At 47.7% G+C, this 26,794-nt stretch overlaps 1 protein-coding gene across 1 annotated transcript in view; it reads left to right on the forward strand.

The window, feature by feature from the left end:
* The window catches only part of LOC111143722 (chromosome unknown C1orf94 homolog), a 36,972-nt gene extending 20,157 nt beyond the window's left edge, over positions 1 to 16,815 (forward strand). The window contains exons 3-7 of the mRNA XM_022497550.1: positions 1,906 to 2,166; positions 3,387 to 3,562; positions 7,704 to 7,781; positions 10,897 to 11,093; positions 16,740 to 16,815. Coding sequence (XP_022353258.1) covers positions 1,906 to 2,166; positions 3,387 to 3,562; positions 7,704 to 7,781; positions 10,897 to 11,093; positions 16,740 to 16,815 — 788 coding nt within the window. The remainder of the gene's footprint in view (positions 1 to 1,905; positions 2,167 to 3,386; positions 3,563 to 7,703; positions 7,782 to 10,896; positions 11,094 to 16,739) is intronic.
* Positions 16,816 to 26,794: the final 9,979 nt, after the last annotated feature.

The following is a 26,794-nucleotide window of genomic DNA, read 5'->3' on the forward strand; positions in this document are numbered from 1 at the left end:
GGATAGCTCTCTGTGGGATGGGGCTGCCGGCTTGGAGGTCGTCCTGTCCCACCCACCCTCCCCACTGTGTGTGTGTGCGTGTGTGTGTGTGTGTGTGTGTGTATCTATGTATAGATATGTGGGCAAAGGTGTGCCAAAGGACGTTTTATAGATGTGGGTGTGTTAGAGAAAAGGTGGGTGTGGGGGCATCTGAGTGTGTCTCGAGTGTATATCTCTGTGTATCCATCTTATGTGCATCGTTGTGCACACATAAGTGAGGCAGAGGAACAACAGGCAAGAATGTGTGTGTGTCTGTCTTCTGTCTGCCTGTGTACACAGACGTTGAAGGAGGGAGCTTTGGAGCTGAGTGAGTGGCAGGCCCGTTCAAGGCAACGGGAGGTGTGTGAGAGACGGCAGGTGTGTGGGTCTCTGGGGAAAAGGCTATTATTAGTGGGTACTGTTATTTCAGCACACTGGCTGGGGGCTAAACTTGGCAACCAGAGAAACTCCTGGAAGAGACTCCAGGGACATGTTTTGCTAAAAATGTCATTTTCTTCTAAATTGGCTCAGGCTAAAGCACTCTTTCCTTCTCTGGGATGGTGCTAGGAGGGCAGGCCCGGTCCTATCCAGACTTAGCCACAAGACCACTGGCCTGCAGTGGGGGCACGAGCTGGAAGGATCCAATCCATTTCCAACAGGTGACACTGGGCACAGGTCCTCTGATCCAGCCGCACCGGGAACAATCTGAGGTCCTTGCTGGGTGTCCGGCGCTCTTTCCCAGACAAGCTCCATGGAGACATGCAAAGCCTCCAGGCTGGGAAAGGAGTGGAGAGCACTACTTCAGCCAGACATTGCCTTAAAAACAAACAAACCCACATAAATACAATTTTGCCCATAGTTAATTTTGATTGAAGAATGAGTCCCTTTGCTCGAAAGGAAATCTAGGTGAAAAAATCACTGCTGTGGAGGGTCCTGGGATGGTCCAGGCAGCATCCCACACCAGGGGACCGCTCTGTCTGTTTGCAGAGGGACCCGGGCCTGGCCCCAATGGCACGCACTGTGTGGACATGCACTTGCTGTGTCTCTCTGATGCCCGCCCCTGCCATGCCATCTCCCTGTACTCCTGGACAGAAGGCCTCCTGGAAGGCCCACTTCCTTCTGGAAACCCTCTGACCCTCACTGAGAGAAGCCGTCTCAAACACCCTCTTCTCCCACTGTGTCCCTCTGTCACCTCACAGTTCCCATCTGCCTTGTCCTGGAGCTATTTCTGGGTCTGTCTCTCTCTCTCCCTCCTTGTTGTGAGCTCCTGCAGGCCTGAGTCTGGCTCTGACTCATCGGTGTCCTCAGTACTCAGGTCAGGGCCTGGTGCTGACAAATGGGCTGGATCACCCGTGAGCACCAAAACAGGAGTAGAGTCCACAGGGGCCGGACCTCAGCTAGGCTACGTGTTCTATAGAAGCTGCGGGTCTTCCCTACGGAGCCAGGAGGCGGGGCTGAAGGCAGCTCCGTATCCCAAGCTTGACACTGTGGATGAATAGAGGGAATGGAGAAACAAAAGAGGGAGAGAAGAGAGAAAAAAGGTAGAAAGGAGAGAAAGCAGAGAAAAGGGGAGGGAGGAGAGAAAGAGAGAGAAGAAAAGAAAGGTAATTGGAAGGACGGAAGTTTGGATGGAAGGAAGAGAGGATGGATGGACAGACGGATCCACGTTTGCACGCATGAGAGGGGAAGGCTGTGATGGGCAGTGGTCCATGAAGGCTTCAGGGAGGAGACTAGGACTGGCTTGGGCTGGAAGGGAGACCCCAGAGCAGTCTGAGCCACAGGTGTGTGATAGGGAGGACCTGTCACTTTGTCCACAAGAAAGTGCTCCCTGCATCCAGCCCGTGGCCTCCCAGACCCATTGACTCAGTTTCCCCTCCCCTGCCATAGAATGGAACTCTGGCATCAAGGAGCCGACCAAGGGTCGAGAGAGCCTCTTTCTCAGTCAGTGGCCCCAGAGCCGGAAGGACACCTGTGGTGAAGAGGGGTGTAGTGACTCAGTGGGCTCCGTGACCACGGCCCTACCAGCCAAGAAGCCTGCGTGGCCGGCCGAGAAGAACCTGCTCTATGAGTTTCTTGGGGCCACCAAAAACCCAAGCATGCAGCTAAAGCTTCGCAGCAAAGTGGAGGTGGACGGGCTGGAGTTGAAACGTAAGCTGGTCCTGCGGGGGGAGGGGCTGGAGAGGAAGGGGATTCCAGACACTCTTTTTTTTTTTTTTTTTTTTTTAAGATTTTATGTATTTACTTGACAGACAGAGATCACAAGTAGGCAGAGAGGCAGGCAGAGAGAGAGGGTGAAGCAGGCTCCCCGCTGAATAGAGAGCCCGGTGCAGGGCTCGATCCCAGGACCCTAGGATCATGACCTGAACCGAAGGCAGAGGCTTTAACCCACTGAGCCACCCCGGCGCCCCTTCCAGACATTCTCATAGCCCCGTGACGGCTCCATCGTCACCAAATGGCTGCCTCATCCAAGGGCCAGTCACTGGCTTTCTCTGGGCGTGTGTTTTTAAGCTCATAGAATGGGGGAATGACTCTCTCCCATGTCCCTTATCAGGACTACCACTGCTAGAGGAATGCAGGTGAATTTCAGGGTCCCAGGGGGTCCACGAGGGGTCAGTTTGAATATAGCCCTGAGCCTGCATACCTCTGTGCCCTCAAGTTGTTCAAGCCAAGGAAAAATCCATGCTTCAGATGATTCCTACACTGAGGTTATCCATGTCCCTCCTTTCTCTCCCTACATCTGTCTCCGTCAAACCTCCTTTCCCCCAAAAGATGTTCTAAGGGGAAGTTGAGGCCCCATCTTTGACTCTAGAAGCCCACAGGACAGAGGGAGAGAATCAAGGATTCGTATCCTAGAAAAACCCAACCAGATCTCATCCATTCAGACTAATTTGGGGTCATACCGTGTCAGTTATATATAACCTGGGTAAGGTCCTCAGTGTGGCCAAGTGTATGTCCTCAGGGGGCTGCTTTAATAATTTGGTTAGTATGAATTCCAACAGCATAGCAATTGTTGGTATAAAACTGGATTTTTGTAAAGCACTGAGAAGCATTTGGTTTTCTACATGGATGAACTATGGCCCTAGCAACCTGGTGTATTGTTTTCTCTTGCTAAACCACCTCCTTTACTAGCAAATAGTGGAGAAAGAGCTCTAAGCCAGACCATGCTGGGATTCGCACCACTTCCAAATTGGCCAGGTGTGTGCGAACGACGTTTTCCCGTAGTTGGAAAGTCCCCCACACTTTGAGGAACTCTCTTGGAGCTTAAAGGACCTGAGAACATGAACCCCGAGGTGGCCCTGGTGCTGCGGGTGTGTTGGCCTCCTCCTTCTGCAGTCCCTGAGACACTCTCCTTCTCCTGTGACTCACAGTTAACCCACCTGTGACGGTGGCCGACAAGAGCAACCTCAAGTACACAGGGAATGTTTTCACCCCACGCTTTGCTACAGCCTTGACCTCAGCCACCCTGAACCAGCCACTCTGGCTCAACCTGAACTACCCGCCTCCTCCTGTGTTCACAAATCACTCTACCTTCCCGCAGTATCAGGTGAGTATCAGGTGAGTGAGAGGGTCCCTCACCTCTGCTTTGCTAGTGTTGGCCTGTGAAGTGCTTGGGCTCCCAGCATGGGATGAGGGCATAGTCCTTGTTTCCCACCCACCTGCTGTGACTTCCTTTAGAGTTGGATGACATGTGTCCTAGAGTACTTGGGACAGTCCCGGCTTTGGTCTTTTTTCCCAACATAATTATTCTAAGCACCCCCTTTTTACTCCCAAGTGTCCTGGGGTGGGTGCCAATCTATATGACCACCTTATTTAAAGGACATCTGAGTAGTCTTAGCTTGTACCAGCTCCCGTGGCCTGGCATGCATTCACAGTCTGGGGCTCCTAGCCTAAAGGGAGTTCGTGACCAGATACAAAGGGACAGTGAAACACAAGGAGCAGGGCTCCTGGAAATTTTACTCATGGAACTTATTTCTGCAGGAAAATGTAGTTTCTTTAGTCTGTCTATTAAGTCAATCTCCCTTAAGAGCTGCCGCCCACTGGACAGAAGGAGGAAAAAAAATCAAATCAATGTCCACTCTGGTTTAAACCTTAGTTCAATTCAGCAGCTTCAACAGTCCCTTTAGGTTGTGCTCAGTTTCTCCAGGAAAGGTGCTCAGCATCTAGGATTTCTTGGTCTACTGGCCTCTGCCCCAGCCTCTCCAGAATGGCACGTAGATGTATGGGCAGGATACACCAACTTGTACACCCAGGTCCCTGGGGGCCTGCTGCCCTGGGCTGGGCCAGGAAAGCATGGAGAGGGCACACAGAGAAGGCAATACACCTGCAAATTATCTCACCCAGTCTCTGTGTCCCTTCTGCTCCCACGACTCCTTGGTTCCCTGTGTCATCTCCTTTACAACAGAGCGGCAAGCCTTGGGCTTAGGTGTCCCCTGTGCAGAAGGCAGATCTTCTCTACCCCACATAGAGCCTCTCTGAGCGGGACCACCAGACTCAGCCCCAGAAGCTTAAACAGAAGCTCACAGAGTTCAGCGAAGTGTCTGTCTTTCTCTCTGATGTTTTGTTTTCAAGCCTTTTTGTTTGTTTGTTTGTTTGCTAAAGGGGACAAGTGCCCACCCCCTCCCCCTGCAGGATGGAGAGCCTTGAGCTGGGGCTGCCATGAAGCATGATGGAGGGGGAGGCTAGCGTGAGTCAGTCCCGTATCTGTCTCGTCCTTTCTTAGGTCTTGAGAGAACTGCCCTGTTCGCACCCTCATCTGTCCCCAGACCTCTTCTCCAGTGCTCCCCATCCTGGCGTTTCTGTGTTTGCTCCTTCACTCTTCAGTCCTTTACTTACCTACTGAGCGACCTGTTCCTTTTTATTTGTGTTTACTTGTTCATTGAAGTAATTTAAAAGCCTTGGCTCCACCCTAACCACCGGTTGGGCGTCGGCCAGGCGAGGGTGTTCACAGATGACTGCGATGCCCAGAGTCCAGCACAGGTCAGGCACAAGTCGCAGACCAGCACTATGACTTCACCCCCAACCCAGGAAGAGAAGAAACCGCATCATTTTATACATTGTAAACTGATTCGCTCTAAGTGCACTCAGGGCTCAGCGTATAAAGCAGGTGCACGCTGGCTCACGTTATAAAGAGTGGCTAAGAGCTCCTTGCTATGTCCATTGTCTCTGGCTTGGCTTTTTGGAGGGAGTGAGATTCGAAAGTATTATCTGAGCATGAAGGTCCTTTGTTTTCAGAGATGCCAGTGTTTGCAGCGCATAGCTGCCTCTAAGGCTTCCTGGCCTCGGCTGAAGAAACTGACCCTCCCAGGTAGCAAGGGAGAACAGGGCCATTTACCTTCTCACAGCTTCTCAGCATTTCATAATGCGGTCTAACTTCAAGACGGCTCATCAAGGGGCCTGACATAATAAAAAGAAGGCAGGTTCTGGAACTGGAAGACTTGGCGTTTAAAGAAACCTGCTGCTTTCAAGCTGTGTGGCTCTGGGCAAGCTCAAGTTAGCTAAATGCTCTGAGCCCTGGTCTCCTCACTTGTGAAATGGGCTCGTAGCAATTAGCAGCAGCGACGGTGGCAGTGGCATGGACTCAGTTGTAAGGTTAATTGAGTCCACGGGTGAGAAAGGGCTTTGAAAAGTCTAAAGTATGATACAGATGTTGGTTTTTATTATTATTCAGCCCTGATTTTCCTAGGAAACAGGGTCAGGGAGCTCCACAGACCTTGAGGAGACAGAGAGGAGAAACAGGGAACGGTCTATCCTCGTCTCTTCTCCTGCGTGGCGTTAGGAATAAAGATGAGGTCCCAAATCCAATTTACTCAGAGCTCCACTGTGGAGCGATGCAGAGCCATGGAAGACTAAGTCCGCAGCACCAAGGAGCTCTGGAGGCTCCTAGGCTGCTTCTTGGCATAAAGGAACTCTGTTCCCAGTTAAGGAAGGAAGGTAGAAAGGGGCCGTGACCTCAAGCAAAGAAGAATGAATGTTTATTTACCCTTGCTTGTGATTTTACAGAATTGCAGAATTGCAATTTGAGCAACTAGAAATGTCCTGAAGGTCAGAGAGTGTGCCGCTTGTACTGATGCATGTGGTCCTGACTCCTGCAAATGCATCCAGGATGGAGCAGGGATGGGCGGCTCTTTGTCTTGCATGGGCCCCAGGAGCAGCCCAGCCCAGGTGTGGGGAGGACGGAGGCCCTGGGAGTTGGCTATGCACGCAGAGCCCAGGCTGACCAGGAGGGAGGTGGGCACATGGAACCTGGTCTCGGAGCTCGCCGTGCACCAGAACAGCTGCAGGGAACCTGCCTGTCTGACTGTCTGACTGCTCAGGTTTAGGCCCTGGTGGGGGGCGCAGACACCAGGCTATGGTCATGGTGGTGAGCAGGGCTGCCCTGGGGCCGCAGGGCTTGCAGAGAAGGGGAGCTGGTGCTCTGGCCGCAGGTAAAGGGGCTGGTGGCAGTGGGAGCAGCCAGACCACGGCCTGTGTCAGTCACCTGGGAGCAGAGAGCCAGGGCAGGCTCTGGAGGTTGTGTATACTCGGGGACCTGGACGATGGGCCCCATGTCAGCCCATGGGTGCTGAAGAAGTCATCAAGGACACAGTGTCGGCCATCAACACTTTGATAATTGGCACAGGCTGGCCCAGAATGGGGGCACCATCTTGGGGTTTGGAATCTTCTGGAAAGACATACTGGCCTGAAGACTGCTTTGAGCCGCGTCTTCGGAGGTAACTCTGAATTGTCAGGTAGAGGCAGTCTGAGCCTGGAGGGACTATGATCTGACCCCACCCACTGTAGCCAACTCTGTGTGTGTGTGTGTGTGTGTGTGTGTGTGTGTGTGTGTGTGTACACATGGGCGCCCAGGGCCGCCCCAGATGGAGTTCTGAATAAAGGTTCTACTTCCCATTCGGCTGAACTGGCCCGACCGCCTCTTCAAGGTGGGGGAGCAGTGAGCGATGCTGAAAATACCGAACATTCACAGAACCCTTGCTATGCGCTGGGCACGGTTCTAAGCTGTTGGAGGCACTAACTCATTTATCTTCCTGCCGGTCCTTGCCATAAGGAGCAGACACGGGTGAATGTGTGGGTGTGCAGACACACAGCTGCAGAGACCCAGCCTAATACTCCTGAAACACACAGCGGCGGACACAAGTGGAAGCACCCATGTCGACATGCCGAAACAAACATGGAGGCAAACCAGCACACACACACACGCAGAGGCTCATCGATGCCTCATGTCTTGGGGCAGGACTGCAGTCTTGGGAAAGGCACTTAGAAAAAGGGTATAGATAACAACAGAGATAATTTGGCTACCTTCACAGGCTCTATCTGTTTGAATACATGTAATTTTATGAACAAGCGAAAAGAGGCTCAGAGAAGTGAAGTGACTTTCCCAAGGTTACACAGCTACCAAGGGGGCGGATCTGGGATTCAAGAGACCATCAGATCCCTCTCCCCTTAAACACTCCCCTGAAAGGCTATGAAGCCTGCTCAGCAGGGGCTTCCTGTGTGGTGTGAGCTGTGCCTGCTCAGTCTGGTGGCTGGACAGACGATGGAAGGGTCTGGCTAGCAGTGCGGTGGGATGGACTCGAGCAGGCTGGCAATCCAGGCATTGTGAGCGGGAAGCTGGGCCAAGTGGCTGCTGCTCTCTGGTGGGGAGCCCTTTGCCCCCACTGCGCTGAGCCTCCCCCTTCTCCCCGCAGGGCCTATACCCGCAGCGAGCAGCCAGGATGCCCTATCAGCAGACCCTGCATCCCCAAATGGGCTGTTACTCCCGACAGGTGAGTACACAACCTCCTCACCTCTGTTCCAGTGCCATGAAGGTCAGAAGGACATCTGTTTCCTCATCTTGGTCCAGCAGGTCACTAGTCAGATTTTCTGGCCTGCCCTTGGCCCCAGAGAATAGACACGAAGGCCAGCATGCACTTGGAATCAAACCTGTGTCCCTAGGTGCTAGATGCTGGTGCTTCCATGGCCCTCACTGCATCCCAGCCCTTCTCCAAGGGCTTTATCTGCATAAACTTCACAGCCACCCTGTGGAATAGGTTAGAGATGAAGAAACTGAGGCACAGAGAGATTAAGTAACGTGTGCAAGGTCATAAAGTTAACATACTAGTTAGCTTTTGCTGTGGCGATAGACAGCCTCAATATCCCAGAGACTTTCAACAATAAATACTTATTTTTCCTTCACAGGTCTGTGGGTTGGTTGAGCTGGGCTGGGATTGGGTTCAAGCCCATTTCACGGGTCTCCCTTTGGGGACCATGCTGAAGATAGAGTAGCTTTTGCTCCTGCCTCGGGTGGGCGACAGGAGAGCGGGAGAGGTGATCAGCAACACCCACTGCTTCTGGGAGCATCACCTTGGAGCTAGCACATGGCAGCGTGCACCTGCCTTCTGCTGGACAAAGAAAACCACATGGTTTTGCCCAGCATCGGTGGGGCCGAGGACTCCTCTCCCTCTGGGTCAGTTTGTTAGTTAAAATAGAAGACATCCAGTTAAATGGTGAATAAAGTTTTGGTATAAGGAAGCCCCCAACATTGTATGGGTCCTTGTTATATGAAAAAAATGATTGCTGTTTATCTAAAATTCACACCTAACTGGATGTCTTTTTTGTTTGTTTGTTTGCTAAATCTGGCACCCCCCACTTCCACGGGTAAGCCAGGAGAGGATATCCGCTTGAAAATTACACGAGGACAGAATCGGGGTCTGACCTCGGGCAGCCTAACTTCAGAGTCCATGCTGCCAACGACCGTGGCTTGTTGCCTCTTGGACACACATACACAAAAACACAGAATCAGAATAAAGCCGCAGAGACAGACACACACAGATACAGAGACACAAAGGAAGACGTAGGTCTATGCCTGCTGCTAAGCGGCACACACGTGTATTCAGAGACAGTGAAAGTCTTGGGGCAGATATGGGGGTGTGAGGGGAGAGGCTGACACTGCACTGCGTGTCCAGGCCGGTCTTGCCCCCGCTCACACACAGGTAGACAGAAGCCACGCTCAGACTCACACCCCTACGCCTCTTTTCTCCCCTCAGGGAGCAAACTGTACCTCTGACCTGAAGTATGTTGGAATGTTCCAGAGGGTAGAGAAGAGCCCACAGATACAGGTTACTTTATTAAGTGAGCCAGAGCTACTTTTCTAACAGTAGGGGCTGTGTGGCGTCAAGAAAAATAGAGACGAGAGACAGCCTGGCTCCCAGGGTCTCCCCAGTTACTCCCATTCCACAAACAACAATACGTCCCCTTAGCTCCAGAGGGAGCATGTTGAGACAACCTTACATTTGTGCGTATATCTGAAAAAGTAATATAAGAACATGGTCCAAAGTTAAAAAATAAAAAAAAAGTCTCAGAGGCAGCTGCTGTTGCTGGTTCCTTCAGGACCCTTCCAGGGACATCTCTTTACACCAACCTTTTGTACAGATGTGGCTTTCTGGGCACGCTATTCTGTCATTGCTTTTGCCAGCAAAATATATCCCGGACATGGTTCCAGAGGGGCATTTTTTATGGTGTTTACCAGTTCCACGGAGTTAAGGACACATCCCTCCAGAAGGCTTGTGTGAGCTCCAGGACCTGCTTCTCTTTCTTGTCAATCCCCTCCCAGGCCCGGACCTCCGCCAGCCCCCCATTTTCTGCCATTTCTGCGTCTGTCCTGGGAGGTGCCTTCCTGGGTTCTGTCTGTGAGGTCTTGGCTCTTTCGGACCTTTAGCTCGTCATCTTGGGGTTTGGGAGCCCACATCCAGCATCACTAGGTCCTATCTGTCCCCTGGGGAGACATGAGGAGGGCCCAGAGGGAGGGGCTTGGGCTTTTGAAGGGAACAGGTGTCGAGGTGCGGTTCAGGGCACGGGTACCAGTCTCATGCCTTGGGGGTTCCGACCGCAACTCAGACACTTGGAGCACGCACTATGCAAGGTCAACTTAATTAGATAAGGACATGCATGGTGAGAGAAGGCTGTCAGTGTGCTGAATGCCTCGGCAGCTTGGACCCCAGACTCTGGCTTTTAAAGAGGAATCTCAGAACTTTCCCCAGTTTTGTTGGAAACTCCCTTCAGCATCCAGGAGGATGGATGTCAGCTCCATACACGAGAGGGTTTTCTGACATTTGGAGCTGTCAGGAGTAGAATACAGTGCCTGAGATGTAATGAGCTCTCCATCATTTAGGGTATGCCCTTTCTCCTAGACTCACACTGTACAATACTGCAACCACTAGCCACATGTGGCTATTTACATTTGAATCAAGTAAAATGTATAATTCAGTTCCTCGGGTCCACAGCAGCCACAGCTCAAGTGGTCAACCAGTAGACTTGTGGGCCTGGCGGCCACCCTACCACACCAGACAGATGCAGAATATCCCCATCACCTGGCACAGGCATTTCCACTGAGCTGGGCTGTCTTGGACTTGGGAGTCTGTTGAGATCCTGAGGTAGAAGCCAGGGACATAGAAATCTCAACAGCCTTTTTTTTTTTTTTTTTTTTTTTTAGATAGTAAAAGACTTAAAAATGAACAAGGGCTTTTTGGATGGTTATTGACAGAGTAAGAGGTAGGGAGGCAGGCCAGAGAATGGAAATAAAATTTATTTGCTCTTTGTTATGCACCAGTCTCTGCTTTTATCAACCGACTCAATCTCCATACAGTGAAGGGAATGTTTGCTCATTCTATAGATGATGAAACTGAGGCCCAGACAAATTAAGTATCTTGCCATTCAGATAGGAATCTGAGCCTTGGGCTTTTGCCATCCCAACAGGGTGCCTTATAGACACCTACAGTGACTGAGGGGCACAGGGGCTGAGGGGGGGTGCCAGGATTGGGTTTGGGGCTAAAGCCAGGAACTGGAGGTTTGGAAGCAATGGGCTCTGCTCGACCCAGCCCCTCTCTCGTCTCTGACCTGCAGGTGACACCGTACAATCCACAGCAGATGGGACAGCAGATTTTCCGCTCTTCCTACACTCCCCTGCTGAGCTACATTCCCTTCATCCAGCCCAACTATCCATACCCCCAGAGGACACCTCCAAAGCTGTCCACCAATCCCCGAGACCCTTCCCCCATGGCAGGAGATGGGCCGCAGTACCTCGTCCCCCAGGCATACGGGTGAGTCCTCAACTCACACTGTAAGTCCACCCTGGACCCCGAAGTCTGCCGGGGAGGTAGGAGAGGGGAGCATGCCAGGTGGGCCTCACTGGTGCGTTCTCTGTGCGTATGTTCCGTGGCTGAGGGGTGGGAGGAGACCTGTGCCGGTCGGAGGCTCTGTGTGTCCAGAAGAGACCTGGTATGGAGGTGAGGCTGGCCCAGGGTTTGCTGGGCCCCTGTTGTAGGCCCACGATGGGGCTGGGGCCTCACAGTCTGGCTGCAGAAACGTAGGCACACTAGTTGGCCGTGGAGAGCAGGTACACTCTCTAGCAGGTGGCAGGTGATGGAGCATGAACCATCTGCCTTTGTCCGTTTGATTGGTTTACAACAGGACACGGCTGAGTAATCTTCTTACAGCTCCCTCCCCTGGCCCTTCTTACTGCACCCTGAGCTCCTTCCCAGGCTAATCTCTCCAACATCCCATTGACTTTGTAACAGGCCCTGAGGAAGGGGCTTCCTGGGCTTATCATGGCTGCTCATGCTTTCCCACCAAAGGGCCCCAAACAGCAGAGGATAGGGACTTCACAGCAAGCAGCCAACACAAACTCAGCATTTTAGCTGAAAATTCCACACAAATTTTACATGCTGGTCAGCCATAAATTAATGTTCCTTGTCTCGATAGAAGAGCACACGGTCGCTCATTCGCACCCACCCAATCTTCAGCTTGTATTCATGCTCCGAGAGGCAGGCCGCGTCCCTCCTGAAGACCTGAGCCTCACACACCCTGGGGAAGCTGTGCCCCAGTTTGAGGAACTGAGCTGATAGAGTGAGGGACAAATTCCCCAGCCTGACATGGATTCCCTTCCTGTCCACCTCCCCGTCACAGACCCTCATTGTGATGTCACCTAGGTCTCCTCAAACTCTCATCTTTTCAGTGTTTCCCCTGAATGCCTTGTAAGAGGATTACATGTTAAAAAAAGGTTTCCAGAGTCGGATCTGTTTGGGCAAAGCTGTGAGAAACAAAGATAAACAGGTTTCTTAACCACTGGAATTCTCAGACTATTTAATTTCTCAAAGTTGATAGAAAATGTTCACGGGGTTGATCGATAGTGTTATTTGAACATGAAATCCATGACCCCTTTTCTTTCCTTTTTTTCCTTTTCTTCCCTCCCCCTCCTTCCTTCTTTCTTTTCTCCTTCCCCCTCCTTTCTTCCCTTTTCCTGTACAGGTTATCAGGGTGCATTTCATCCAACCCCCCCGGAAAGCTCTGTGTTAGTTCATGTGGTTAATATGAATGTAGCCTGCGGGGACCCACAGATGCCTAGGACACAGTCATTCCCTTCAGAGACTGAGAGGGGATGAGATGTGGGCACAACCTTGTTCTGGGAGAAAGAATAGAGACGACAGAGAGCCTGGCTCCCAGGACCTCCCCCAGTCATCCCATCCCACAAACAGCAATATGTCCCCATCCCCCTAGCTCCAGAGCGAGCATGGCCCAAGTCAGAGGGAGCACCCCTGCTGGGTGGTGTGCAGGGGCTCTGCATGGCGGGGAGGTTTCAGGGAGCAGCGGCTGGAGGAGGGTCCATCCCTCAGATGGGAAAGTGTGCAGCACGCTTAAGGCCTGGGGAACAAAGGCATCTTCTGCTTGAAGTATTCGATTTATCCCCAGAAAAGGTGGAAAATAGGATTAGAAAGGGAGGTTGGGCTTGGATATTAAGGACTGACTGGTGGGCCTGGGATCCCATGCAGATGAGTGCAGCCTGGAGTGCATGGATGGGCTGGAGGGGAGGAAATAGGAGGCAAGACAGGGTGCAGCCTGGAGGGGACTGGAGGGTCTGTAGCAGAGGTTCTCACCTCCCTTGGGGGTGCGACTATACAAGACAGCAGTGGAATCAAGACCTGTCCCCAACAAGTCCCATTCCACAGCATGACACCGGGCCTGAGGGAGGCGAGACTGCAGAAGCCAGAACTGTTTGTGCCGGGGAGGGGGTGTGGACACAAGTCTCATCAGTCAGCAGGTGCGAAGCACTGGGGGGGGGCTGAGGGGGGGGGGGGGGAGGCACACCTGTCTCTGGCTGCCTGCAGAGGGGCAGGGAGAGGAAAAGCGTGGCAAAGGGCTGAGAAAGGAGCTGTTTGGGGAGTGGGAGAGAGCCTGGGGTCTACCGGAGACAAAATGGGCACAGGAGGTCAGTGACATGGGGGAGGAGTGGTCAGCAGGGTGGGCTTGTGGCCCAAGAGGTTGAGAAGGTCAGGAAATCAGAAAAGTGAGGCAAGGGGGGCGTTGCAGGCCATGTCCCCACAAAGGATTATTTGTTCTAGGCAGCGTTTCCTGAAGGGAAGGAACAAGGCAAAGAACTTCCTTCTCTCATTCCAGGGAAAGAAATACACAGTAAGGAAATAAACAAACCACACACATGTCAGGTGTGGGGGGTAAGGGAGTGAGAGAATGAAGGGATGTCTCCTGAGCTGAGATCTGAATGAAAGGAGACGACAGATTTGTGTGAGGAGCACTCTGGGCAGTGTCCCCGAGGTGGAGAATGTAGCCAGAGCACGGTGAGTAGGAGAGGGAGTGGGTGGAATTGAAATCAGAGAGGAAGCAGGGCCAAACTAGATAGGACCTGGTGGGCATGGTGAGGAGTTTTCTTTTAAGCACAGTGGGGAGCTATTATAGCTTTTACACTGCTGAGGACATGTTCTAATTCTTTGTCTAAAGAAGGTGACGTTGGCCAATGTACAGAGCCTGGACCACAGGGCAAGAGCTGATGCAGGGACGCAGGATAGGAGCCCTGACAGCTATGGGATAAAGAGGTGCTGGTGGAGGGCCCCCGGGGGGCACAGTCAGCCAAGCATCCAACTCTTGGTTTCAGCTCAGGTCTCAGGTCCTGATCTCAGGGTGGTGGGATTGAGCCCTGTGTTGAGTCCTGCATTAGGCTCCCTGTTTGGTGCAGAGTCTGCTTGTCCCTCTCCCTCCCCCTTTGCCCTTCTCCTCCTCCCCCTACTTCTCCCTAACAGAAACAAGTAAATAAATCTTAAAGAGGTGCTGGCGGAGACTGTGGGAAGGAGATAAGTGAAAAAATCTGGAGTATTTATTTTCTTGGTCAAATTGACAGGACTTGATGGTGGGAAAGGGAGAAAAGTCAAGCATGATTCTTCAATGTTTTATTTGAACAAGTGGCAATGCCAAATACTAAGGTCAAGGGCACCTAGGGACTCAGTTGGTTAAGAGTCTGCCTTCAGCTCAGGTCATGATCCTGGAGTCCAGGGTTTGAGCCCCGAGTCGGGCTCCCTGCTTGGCGCGGAGTCTGCTTCCCCCTCTGCCTCTAATCCCGCTTGTGCTCGCTCCTGCTCACTCTCTCGCTCACTCTCTCAAATAAATAAATAAACTCTTTAAAGTAAAAAAAAATAAACAAAATACTAAGGTCAAGATGACTAGCGAAGGGTCTGTTGATGGGGTTTGGTTTTGGATATGCAAAGTTGGAGATGCCCATTAAACATATGAGTGGGGTTGCTGCGAGGCAGGTGGATATGTGAGTCTGGGGCTCAGAGGAGAGGCTGGGGCTGGCAATGTACATTTGGGAGTCATTAGCATATAGATGATATTTAAAGGCACGGGATGGAATGAGATGGCCCAGGGAGCATGCGTGCTTGGAGAACAGATGAAGACCCAAGACTGAGCCCTGGGGCTCCTACATGTAGGGAGCTTGGGGAAATGTGGAGGACCCAGCACAGGATCCAAAAGGGAGTGTTAGTGAGGTGAGAGAAGAAATAGGCGAGTGTGGGGAGGGATCATAGAGCGATGTGGGCACCACTGGCTGCGACCCAGTGAGTATGGAGTACAGCAGTGGTGTCCAGGGTTCCCAGTTCTGTGGGTGGAGCAGGTCTAGCAGAGGCTGCACTGGGGAGGAAGCATGCAAGGGCACTGAGGGTGAGTGTAGCCTTGGAGACAAGCAGGATCAGGAGCAAAGAGCAAACCAAGAAACTAAACTATACGAAGAGGAGAGGAAGGAGCCTGTGGCTCTGAGGGAAGGGGGGGGGTCCCAAACCCGCCCCCCCGGCCCCCGCCGAATCAATTGTGTATATTCATGGGGCAGGATAATCATATGCAGTTTATCAGGCCAACCAGGCCAGTTTGCCATGCTCAAGTGAGTTCCAGCTTTTCCTCTTCCTCCAGGAAGCATTCCTTGATAACTCTAGTCCATGGAGTTGCCTCTCCTCCTGGCCCTCTAGTGGACATCCTGTCTAGACCATGCCCTTGGCAGGTGAACCCGTCAGGAATTCCCAACCTGAATGGCCTAGATGCGTGGGGCATGGCAATCAAATATGAGGTGTGTCTTGAGTAATTTGTTACCAAAAAGTATTAAATGCTGAAGTATGGGTTCTGGTTTTTATTTTGTAAATCAGACCCGAATCCAGGGTATCCCTGTATTAACATGACTTTCAATCAGTTCTTTTCCAATATGAGTTCCAGAAGAGGGAAGAAGAGATGGGATTACAGCCAGGATACTTGTTTACAAGGGACCTGCCTTGTGCCAGGTCCTGAGCTGGGCCCTGGGCATAAAGCGGCAAACAGTCCAGATAATGTCCCTACTCTCCTGGAATTTATTTAATGAGAAGGGAAGCAAATCAACCCAAAGCCTAGCTTGCCCATGACACTTAGAGTGAGCGACGGATACCATACCAGCTGAGGCATTACAAATTAATGCGGTGGTTTCCCTCCCTCACCCCCTCCCTTTTTTTGTTTCATTAATTCATGGAAGGGTGTGGTAAACATGAACATCTTCTGTAATATGCATCTGCCCAGCTGAAAAGGGGCTGAGAATCCCTGGATTAGACTAAATCTAGCCATTTGCCCTGTTGCAATTTGTGCTGAGCTCTGTTCCCATTCATTCAAAACATCCTAACAGATGGGTGAAGAAATTGCTGTAGGATCCCAGAAGTGTGAGTAAATGATTCCATCTGGAGAGGTCAGGGAAGAGGTCACAGAGGAGACGGCTTTTGAACTCTCTTTTGAAGTATGAACAGCAGTGGTGCCAGGGGTAAAAAGCAGAAGTGTACACATTTCTATGCTTAGAAGGTGAGGCTCAAATGCTCTCAGCTTTTCCTTCCTTGAGGATCTAAGCAAAGTTCCAGGCATGCAGTGATGTCTCAATGCTTATTCCTCGCACTGGTATTTAAATGGGGAACCTGACTTAGCTGATAAGGGGAGAGGGAGCCCTGGAATTGTCTAGACTCTGGGATCTCACACTGGGACATGGCCCTGGGTTCTGTGATGTTGTGGAATTCCTGAAAGACATACCTGGCCTTCCCAGGCAGGTAGAATGGCTTTAGGCCCATAGGTAAGGGGCTAAGATCCAGAGAGGCTCCCTGCTGTGTGGTCCTGGAGATGGAGAGAACACTGGGCCCGTAGAGGCAGTCCCTAAAGGCTGCCAAGGGCTCCTTTTCCTAAGGAAGTGACAGAAGAAGATCTTTATTGTCCTCCAATTGTATCATTTTAATATTTTATTTTTCCAGAGGCAAATCTTTTTTTATTATGCTAAAACATTTAGCCTCCACGCCTGTCATGATCTTTCTAGTCCGTGACAGCCACAAAATTAACATAGTACTTTCCCTAATATCTCTGCTAACATCAGGAGTTCCATCACAGCATCTGTCTTCTTTCTCTTCCAGGTTTGGCTCGACAGCTGGCGGGCCCGTGATGAACAGCCCATATTTTTCCTCCAGTGGGAATGGCATAAATTTTTAGATGATCTTCTCCCTCCTCCTACCTTAGCCCTTGGGTGAGGGCTAAGTGCTCTGGAACTCTGGATTCTGTAATAACGTGGCCTGAGGTTTGGAAAGCCAAGGTTCCAACCAGGTCACAGACAGAAAACAGCAAGACCAGACTCAACTATTGACCAACTTTCTCACACACACAGGCCCTCTCACACACACCACATGCTGCACACCTCACACGCACCTCCCTCATAGACATACTCTCCTGCTCAACCACATATGCACCTGTAGTTAGCTGACATGAGTGATTTTTGTTTTTGTTGTTGTTGGTAAAGTAGAAGTAAGACACTTAATTTTAGAAAGTTTGTATTTTATGATAAAAGTGTGAGCTGCTTGAAATGGAGTGTGCCTGCTTATTTTTGTCATGCTCTGTGTCATCTTCACTGCTCATTTCCCCTATGCATGAGATACAGCATTGTGTCTCATGTTGATGGGAGACAACAGGCTGGAGTCCTCAAGCAGTGCTGCATAAATACGGGACCCTAGGGGTCATAAATGTAAGGGCTAACCTCTTTTCTTTTGTCACCTGCTCACTTCTCAGCATCCCAGTTCCTGTATCACAGGAGTGGACATAAAAGGAAAGCACCCTCCTTGGGGGCTGCTTTATAGGGAAAAAAAATCTCTCTTGGACACAAGTTGGGAAAATGTGACCTGGGAATCAATTCCAAAAACAATCTGGAATGGGGTAGACTATATCCAAAGATTATATATCAATGCCAAGCTCCAGGCCAATCTCAAAACTGTGAGTGATAACACTGCCCTTGGATCTATCTCAACCAACTTTTATCAGTGACTTGAATAAGGCTGTTGAAAGCATCCTGACCACATGTGTGGAGGACACAAATCTGGGGGGAGGAGATTTTATCAACTGGTAATAGCATGTGGTAAGCTCTCTTACACCCATGGCAGGCGTCACTAAGCTGCGGTTCCCTGAGCCTGTACAAAGCCATAGAATTGTTCTCTCCATGGTGGTCCAGGCAGCCATCACTGATCCGGGATGGTCTGTGACATGAAACCCATGTGTCAGCCTTTGACAGATTCTAACAAGATGAAACTAAACAGCAAGTTAATGTAAGACCTACTCTTGGGTCAAAAAAATAAGTTATGCACATAAAAGATGGACTAACACTATCAGTTCTAAGTTGCTCTATTACCAATCCTATTAGTTATCTGAAAGCTCAACCCCACCCTGACTAGTCCAGTCCTGATACCAATGACAGCCTGGAGTCTAGAAATCACTGATGTCTCAGGACCAGCTTTAGTCCTGTGCCCACAGGAGCATTTCTCCTGCCCTCACAGTATGACACCATTGGCCTCACTGATCTTTCCTTCTGGGAACCTGGAAATCAATTTCTCCTCCAAATTCTCTTAGGACTTAGGCCCTCTCTCTTTCTCCGTGGTCTGAGTCAGGGATTCTCCCCAAATTCTTTAGCCCCTGCCCCCAAGGCTATACCCAATTTCTAGTATATTTTATTTATTTTTGATTTCCTTGGCCAAGAGTCTAGATTCTCCATGGTCTCTGGGAGAGCCATTAATCACCTAGGAATTCTGACAAATTCAAGAGCCCTTTTCTTTCCTGAAAGCCTTCCTCATATTGTCTCTCCAGGTATTAGCCACAGGCTGGACCATAGTTTACTACCCTCTCTTGATCTCAGACTGTTTGGAGGCAGGAGGGAGTAAGAGAAAAAGCATTAACTTGCCCTTGGCAAGACCTGGGTTCTAAGCCACATTCTAATGTTGACCTTGAGCAGAGAATTCAATCTCGCTAAGCCTCAGCTTTATTAATGACAATGTTAATAGTTGTGGGGATTAAAAGATAATGTAGACTTAATATAGATTTAATGTCTACTTAATTCAGACTTGTGGTTTTACAATGGTGAAGATGTTTCTGTCCCTCTTCTCTTGAAATTGCCCCCCAAATAGGAGAGAGAGCAAAAAAACCTATACAAACTCCATTCTCAGTGAAACTAGGAGAAGCCAACAATCCCATCCACTATCTACAAAGTTGGAAATGGGATAGGAGAATGGTAAACACCTCAGTGGAGCAAGGGAAGATCGTGTTGAGATGCCTGCTGAAGGAGACAAGAAGCAAACAATTCCTCCTGTAGAGTCCTGAAGGTCTCAGGAGGTGCTGGGTGCTGGACACCATGGAAGGAAGTGGGGCTGGAGAGGGATGAAAGTGAGGAGGTGATGTAGGAGGTAGCCTCTATCCCAGCCTCACAAAGCCAGGGGCCATGGACAGTTATGTAGAAGACTGAGGCATTTTCTCTGGGGAAACTTGGAGACCATACATAAGGATTGTGGAGCTGAGAGTCCAGATGGAAAATAGTTAATAGGAATGGACAATCTCCAACAAGAAAGAAATGAATCAAAACACAGGTAAAGTGAAACCAAAAAGAGAGAGACCATAATATTCTCAGGGAGATAAGATAGTACATTAAAAAAAAAAAGACAATATGCCATATACTTATTTTTAAAAATCAGAACAAGAAAGTGCTTTTGAAATTAAAACAGTGATAGTTGATGTTTTTTAGTGAAGAGAGTTGGAAGCTAACAACAGAAAGATCTCATGGAAAAAAGAACTAAAAAAAGACACAAGGATGGATTATAGGAGATAAAACATGGGAAAATGAGAGGATCAGTCCAGGACACGAGATATCTGCCTAACAAGAGTTCTACGCAGAATAACGAAGATAGAGGGGAGGGTGGTACTAACAGAAAGACACAAGAAAATTTCCCAGATAAAATGGTCCAGACTGGCGCTGAGCAAAATGAATAAAAAAGAAATATCCCAAGTCATATCACTGTAAAATTTCAGAATACCAGTGATAAAGGCAGGATTGTAATAATTTCAGAAAAGCCCAATCACATACACATGTGCAAGAATCAGAATGGCATTGGATTCCTCAACAGTAGCATGGTGAACCTAGAAGATCCCAGGACAAAGTTGTCATCACTTTGATTGGAAATGATTTTTGACCTAGAATTTTAAAACTCAGTTTTTATCATACAGGTAGAAAGGAGTTGGTTTTAGACATGCAAAGTCTCAAAAATATTACCTCTTTCCACACTTGTCAATAAATTAAGGGAGGATGTGCTCCACTAGACAAGTGGGTAAGCCAAAAAAGAGGATCCAGAATCTGGGAAGCAGGTAGCCAATGGAATGTGAGCAGGAGGGAGGCTAAGGAGGCATCTGAGGTGGTGAGAGAGGAAGGTCTCAGCTAAGAACCATGCAGCAGAGCCTGGGAAACCACCGCTACCTGTCCAGACAGCAGCAGGAAGCTGGAGACCTCTAAGAGAGGAGGTATGTCCATGAGGGGTCTGAGGGGCTGGGGAAAAAGAGAACACCAGATTATCCTGACAGAGTTGACCATGTGGAACATTATACTGAGAATTGTTTTATAGCGGTTGGGGGGCTGGGGTGGGGAGACTTAGCTGTAGAGTGAAAAATGAAACAATTTTAACTTGGGAGTGGACAATATTTATGTGGTCATAATAATAAAAAGCTCAATTATAGACTTCACCAAAAATTGTGTTATAACTGTAGTGGAAGGATGGAGGAGAAAAGAGAAGTGTGAATAAAGCTAAAATCCTCACTTAACCATAAGAGGAAGTCACTATGTAATACCTAAAATGGATGATTCCAGAGAGTAGAATTCCCATAATTATCTAGAAATGTGGAGGAAAATCCCAAAATGAAGTCTCAGCCTTGAAACTCCAGGACTTCAGGTTCCCCAAGGCTCCCTCGTGGGGAAGGCACCCCATGGTGCCTTTGTGTTATTCATTCCTCTGTATGACAAGATTTCCATTTGGCACCAACCCCACATCTCCCCCTTCTTCCTTAGTAATAGAATATCTCTTTTCAGATTAGCACATGGCCACCCAGAATATGTGACTTCGTTCTAGCCAAAGGAGATGTAGGCAAAGTGTTTTGTGTGATTTCTGGAGGTCAAAGCTATAGGATGAAGTGGGTAGGTAGAGCAAGAAGATGGAAGGAGAGAGCCTTTAATAGTGGAGGTGCCAGGCCAGCCCTGGCATGAGACACGCCATGTGAGAGGAAAATGCTTATGTGAGACGAAAATGAACACCTTTTAAAAACCACCATTATTTAGGTTTCTTTCCTACATAGCCAAACCTAAACCTAATTCACATACTAAAAAACCACCATTATTTAGGTTTCTTTTCTACATAGCCAAACCTAATCCTAATTCACATACTCAAAAATGAAGTAACACCATTTCTTCAAAAGGGATTTTTTTTTGTCCTACTATTAAGTGTTTTTGAGTTCAGTTAATGTCAACTTTCCACCCATCTACCCACCCATCTATTCCCCATCCATCCATCCATCCATCTATCCATCCATTTACTCAATCACCACTTAGAATTTATTGACTACCTCCCTAGTACATTGGGCATGATCCAGGTGCTGAGATACGTAGTTGGACAATCATATTCTCTGCCATCACAGAGCTAGCTGGCTATAAAGAAAGAAAAATTTCCATCAAGAAGGTTTTCCTTGTCACAGTCATACAACCTAGCAGTTCCCAGAAAGAGGAGAAAATTGACTTAGTGTGGTCAGTCTCATACATGAAATGTATTCACCAGTTGTTCCACTTTACAAGGAGAAAACCAGGCCTAGAGAATGCAAAAGTAGTTGATGTACATTTTAGGGGATTGCATCTTTTTATCAAATGAATGAGACCAAATTTTCACCATCAAGTTAGGGCCCAGCCCAGACAGGAGACAGACACACTTCAGGTATATATTTTTTTAAAGATTTTATTTATTTATTTGACAGACACAGATCACAAGTAGGCAGAGAGGCAGGCAGAGAGAGAGAGAGAGGAGAAAGCAGGTTCCCTGCCGAGCAGAGAGCCCGATGTGGGGCTCGATCCCAGGACCCCAGGACCATGACCTGAGCCGAAGGCAGAGGCTTTAACCCACTGAGCCACCCAGGTGCCCTGACACTTCAGTTATTTTAATAGAATTTGATATAAGTAAATAATTATTAACTATTTAAAAACTTTTTTAAAAAAGAAGGAAAAAAGATTGAAGGTTAACACAGAAATAGCAATTGCAGAAAGCAGAGTGTGGAATTATTAAAACTTGGAAGCCCAGAGGAGCAGCCCTGGAGTTGAAACTCAGACATGTGGGTCTGGGGACCAGGAACTGTTTGGCCAGCATTGGTGTCTGAGTTCAGAGGAAGAGCTCCTTGAGGCAGAAATGCAGACCTCGCAGGAGGAGGCATCAGCTTACTGGTATTGATGTTCTAAGAAGGCACAGCGAGGCTTGTTCTGTAAGTGTTGGGAAAATGGCAACCTAAGTACGTGGTTGCTAATGGAAAACATTGGCATTGCTGGGTGATGTTGACCAGAATTGGAGCCAAACAAGAATGAACAGGCCCTTCTACCTCCTCCAGCCTTGGGGGTCCCTCTATTACTCCTTCTCATAGAGTCTAAGAGATAACTGGCATGCAAAGCAGAAAAGTGGTTTGCAGATCTTCAGGATCTTTTGGAATGTGTTTTGAAGCCAAATAATGACTTAATAACTCAACACCCTGTTATGGACTAAATGTTTGTGACCCCCACAAATTCATATGTTGAAGCCCCAACCCCCAGTGTGATGCTATTTAGAAATAAAGCCTTAGGGAGGTAATTAGGGTTAGTTAGGTAAGGTCATGAAGGGGAGGCTGTCATGATGGGATTAGTGCCTGTCCTTGACACCAGAGAACTTGCTCTTTTTCTCCACATGCACACAAAGAAGAGGTCATATGAGCCCACAGTGAGACTGCAGCTTCCAACCACCCAAAGGAAGAGGCCTCAGAATGAAACCCACCTTGATGGTACCATGAAATTAGGCTTCCCAACCTCTGGATGTCTGAGAAATAGAGATCTGTCATTTAAGCCACCCAGTCTCTAGTGTTTTGTCATGGCAGCCTGAGCAGACTCAGACGTTCCCCAGTGATCTTGACATTGATGAAATGCTCTGAAGTGGTCAGATATATGAGTGACAACCTTAAGATTTAGCTTCTGGGACTCACCTCAACCAGCTCCTTAACACCCTGAGTCCTAGAGAAGGGCATATGGGTGTTCCAAGAGATTAAACTTCCTTGAATAAGACATTTTTGTACACCATTTCTCCAAATCTCCACTCCTCAGAAATCACCCGTTGTCCTTCAGGAATCACCCCAGGAGGCAGGGGGGGTTGGGTGGGGGATGATCAGAAACTATTAATCAACAGACAAGTCGTCTTCTTGCTGCATCATAAAGTCTCAAGGCTTAGCTTCAGCAGTTTATTAAATTACCAGAACACCAAGAAAAATAGCTTTAATAACACATTTCTGACTATCTATTATTTTTTTATAACCCAGAGTGGAGAATTAAAAGGCTCCCTACCATTTAAAATAGCATTTTTAAAATTAAAATGAACATGTTAGAGGGCTCTCTCTCTCTCTCTTTTTTAAACTCAGAACAGAAGCCATTGATTCAGGATGTGATTACTCTAAACCGAAATTTTATGGCTAAGTCTTTGTTTGGTGTAAAGGAAGGAGGCGAAATGGTTTTTCTTGAGAGGTTTAAAACTGTATTAATAAGAATAGGTGGGGGCGCCTGGGTGGCTCAGTGGGTTAAAGCCTCTGCCTTCGGCTCAGGTCATGATCCCAGGGTCCTGGGATTGAGCCCCGCATCGGGCTCTCTGCTCAGCGGGGAGCCTGCTTCCCCCTCTCTCTCTGCCTGCCTCTCTGCCTACTTGTGATCTCTCTCTCTGTCAAATAAATAAATAAAATATTTTAAAAAAATAAGAATAGATGGATGGGCAGGTCACTTTGTCCTTTTACGTGGTTTAGTATTACAAACAACAGTTTTGAGAATTTTGGTGCTAAAGAAGGTGAGAGAGACACCATCTAGGGGACCAGCTGGCCACCCAGCTGGGGCCTCGTGAATGCCCACAGGTTAGGCTGAGCTTTTGAGCTTTGGAAAGTCAAGAGCACTATGAGGGTACTTAGATCTGACCAGATTCATAGGTTGATGTATAAACCCAACTGCAATTTATTTCTAATGAGGGACTTCTCAATAATTTTTTAAACATAATAATGAGTATCTTTTTTATTTTAGAAAAGAAAGGATATAATGGTCTCTTAATTTTATATATTAGGTTCTCCATGTACTTATATCACCATCAATCCACCTCTGGCCTCATCTCACAGACTTTGGGTTGCCCATGGATATGTAGCACTCTGTGTACCAAACCTTCCAGAATCCAACTTGTTTTGTTTTGTTTTGTTTTGTTTTATTAACATATAATGTATTATTTGCTTCAGGGGTACAGGTCAGTGAATCATCAGTCAGTCTTACACAATTCACAGCATTCACCATAACACATACCCTCCCCAATGTCTATCACCAAGTCACTCTATCCCTCCCCTCTATCCCCCAGCAACCCTGTTTGTTTCCTGAGATTAAGAATATCTTATGATTTGTCTCCCTCCCTGATCCCATCTTGTTTCATTTTCTCCCTCCATACCACCCACAACCCCCTGCCCTGTCTCTCAAATTCCCCATATGAGAGATCATATGAAAATTATCTTTCTCTCACTGACTTATTTTGCTTAGCATAATACCCTCTAGTTCCACCCATGTCATTGCAAATGGCAAGATTTTGTGGTTTTTTTATGGCTGCATAGTATTCCATTGTATATATATACCACTCTTCTTTATCCATTCATCTGTTGATGGACATCTAGGTTCTTTCCATAGTTTGGCTATTGTGGACATTGCTGCTATAAATATTTGGGTGCATGCGCCCCCTTCAGATCACTACGTTTGCATCTATAGGTTAAACACCCAATAATGGGGTTACTGTGTTGTAGGGTAGCTCTATTTTCAACTTTTTGAGGAACCTCCATACTGTTCTCCAGAGTGGCTGCACCAGCTTGCATTCCCATCAAATGTATGAGGGTTCCCCTTTTTCTGCATCCTCGCCAACATCTGTCATTTTCTGACTTGTTAATTTTAGCCATTCTGACTGGTGTGAGATGGTATCTCACTGTGGTTTTGATTTGTATTTCCCTGATGCTGAGTGATGTTGAGCACTTTTTCATGTGTCTGTTGGCCATTTGGATGTCTTCTTCACCAAAATATCTGTTCATGTCTTCTGCCCATTTCTTGATTGGATTCTTTGTTATTTGGGTGTTGAGTTTAATAAATTCTTTATAGATTTTGGATACTAGCCCTTTATCTTATGTGTCATTTGCAGATATCTTCTCCCATTCTGTCTGCTGTCTTTTAGTTTTGTTGACTGTTTAATTTGCTGTGCAAAAGCTTTTTTCTTGATGAAGTCCCAATAGTTCATTTTTGACCTTGTTTCCCTCGCCTTTGGTGATGCTTCTAGGAAGAAGTTGCTGCAGCTGAGGTCGAAGAGGTTGCTGCCTGTGCTCTCCTCAAGGATTTTGATGGATTCCTGTCTCACATTGAGGTCTTTCATCCATTTTGAGTCTATTTTTGTGTGTGGAAATGGTCCAGTTTCATTCTTCTGCATGTGTCTGTCCAATTTTCCCAACACCATTTGTTGAAGAGGCTGTCTTTTTTCCATTGGACATTCTTTCCTGCTTTGCTGAAGATCAGTTGACCATAGAGTTGAGGGTCCATTTCTGGGCTTTCTATTCTAGTCCATTGATCTATGTTTCTGTTTTTGTGCTAGTACCATACTGTCTTGATGATGAAAGCTTTGTAATAGAGCTTGAAGTCTGGAATTTTGATGCTGCCACCTTTTTTTTTTTTTTCAACATTTCTCTGGATATCTGAGGTCTTTTCTGGTTCCATAAACATTTTTAGATTGTTTGTTCCATTTCTTTGAAAAAAATTGATGGTATTTTGATAGGGATTGCTTTAAATGTGTAGATTGCTTTAGGTAGCATAGACATTTTCACAATATTTGTTCTTCCAATCCATGAGCATGGAACATTTTTCCATTTCTTTGTGTCTTCTTCAATTTCTTTCATGGGTACTTTATAGTTTTCTGAGTACAGATTCTTTGCCTCTTTGGTTAGGTGTATTCCTAGGTATCTAATGGGTTTTGGTGCAGTTGTAAATGGGATTGACTCTTTAATTTCTCTTTCTTCTATCTTGTTCTCGGTATAGAGAAATGCAACTGATTTCTGTGCATTGATTTTATATCCTGACACTTTACTGAATTCCTGTACAAGTTCTAGCAGATTTGGAGTGGAGTCTTTTGAGTTTTCCACATAAAGTATCATATCATGCAAAGAAGGATAGTTTGACTTCTTCTTTGCCAATTCGGATGCCTTTTATTTCATTTTGTTGTCTGATTGCTGAAGCTAGGACTTCTAATACTATGTTGAACAGCAATGGTGATAGTGGACAGCTCTGCCATGTTCCTGACCTTAGGGGAAAAGCTCTCAGTTTTTACCCATTGAGAATGATATTTGCTGTGGGTTTTTCATAGATGGCTTTGTTGATATTGAGGTATGTATTCTCTATCCCCACACTGTGAAGAGTTTTGGTCAAGAAAGGATGCTGTACTTTGTCAAATGCCTTTTCAGCATATGTTGAGAGTATCATATGGTTCTTGTTCTTTCTTTTATTAATGTATTGTATCACATTGATTGATTTGCAGATGTTGAACCAAGCTCACAGCCCAGAAATAAATCCCACTTGGTCATGGTGAATAATCCTTTTAATGTACTGTTGTATCCTAATGGCTAGTATTTTGGTGAGAATTTTTGCATCCGTATTCATCATACATACATACAGACCATAAAGGTCTGTAATTCTCTTTTTTGATGGGATCTTTGTCTGGTTTTGGGTAAGGTAATGCTGGCTTCATAAAATGAGTTTGGAAGTTTTTCTTCCATTTCTATTTTTTGGAACAGTTTCAGGAGAATAGGTATTAATTCTTCTTTAAATGTTTGGTAGAATTCCCCTGGGAAGCCC

This window comes from Enhydra lutris, unplaced genomic scaffold, assembly GCF_002288905.1.
Source record: "Enhydra lutris kenyoni isolate GAN:26980312 unplaced genomic scaffold, ASM228890v2 scaffoldscaffold9, whole genome shotgun sequence".
Lineage (NCBI taxonomy): Eukaryota > Metazoa > Chordata > Mammalia > Carnivora > Mustelidae > Enhydra > Enhydra lutris.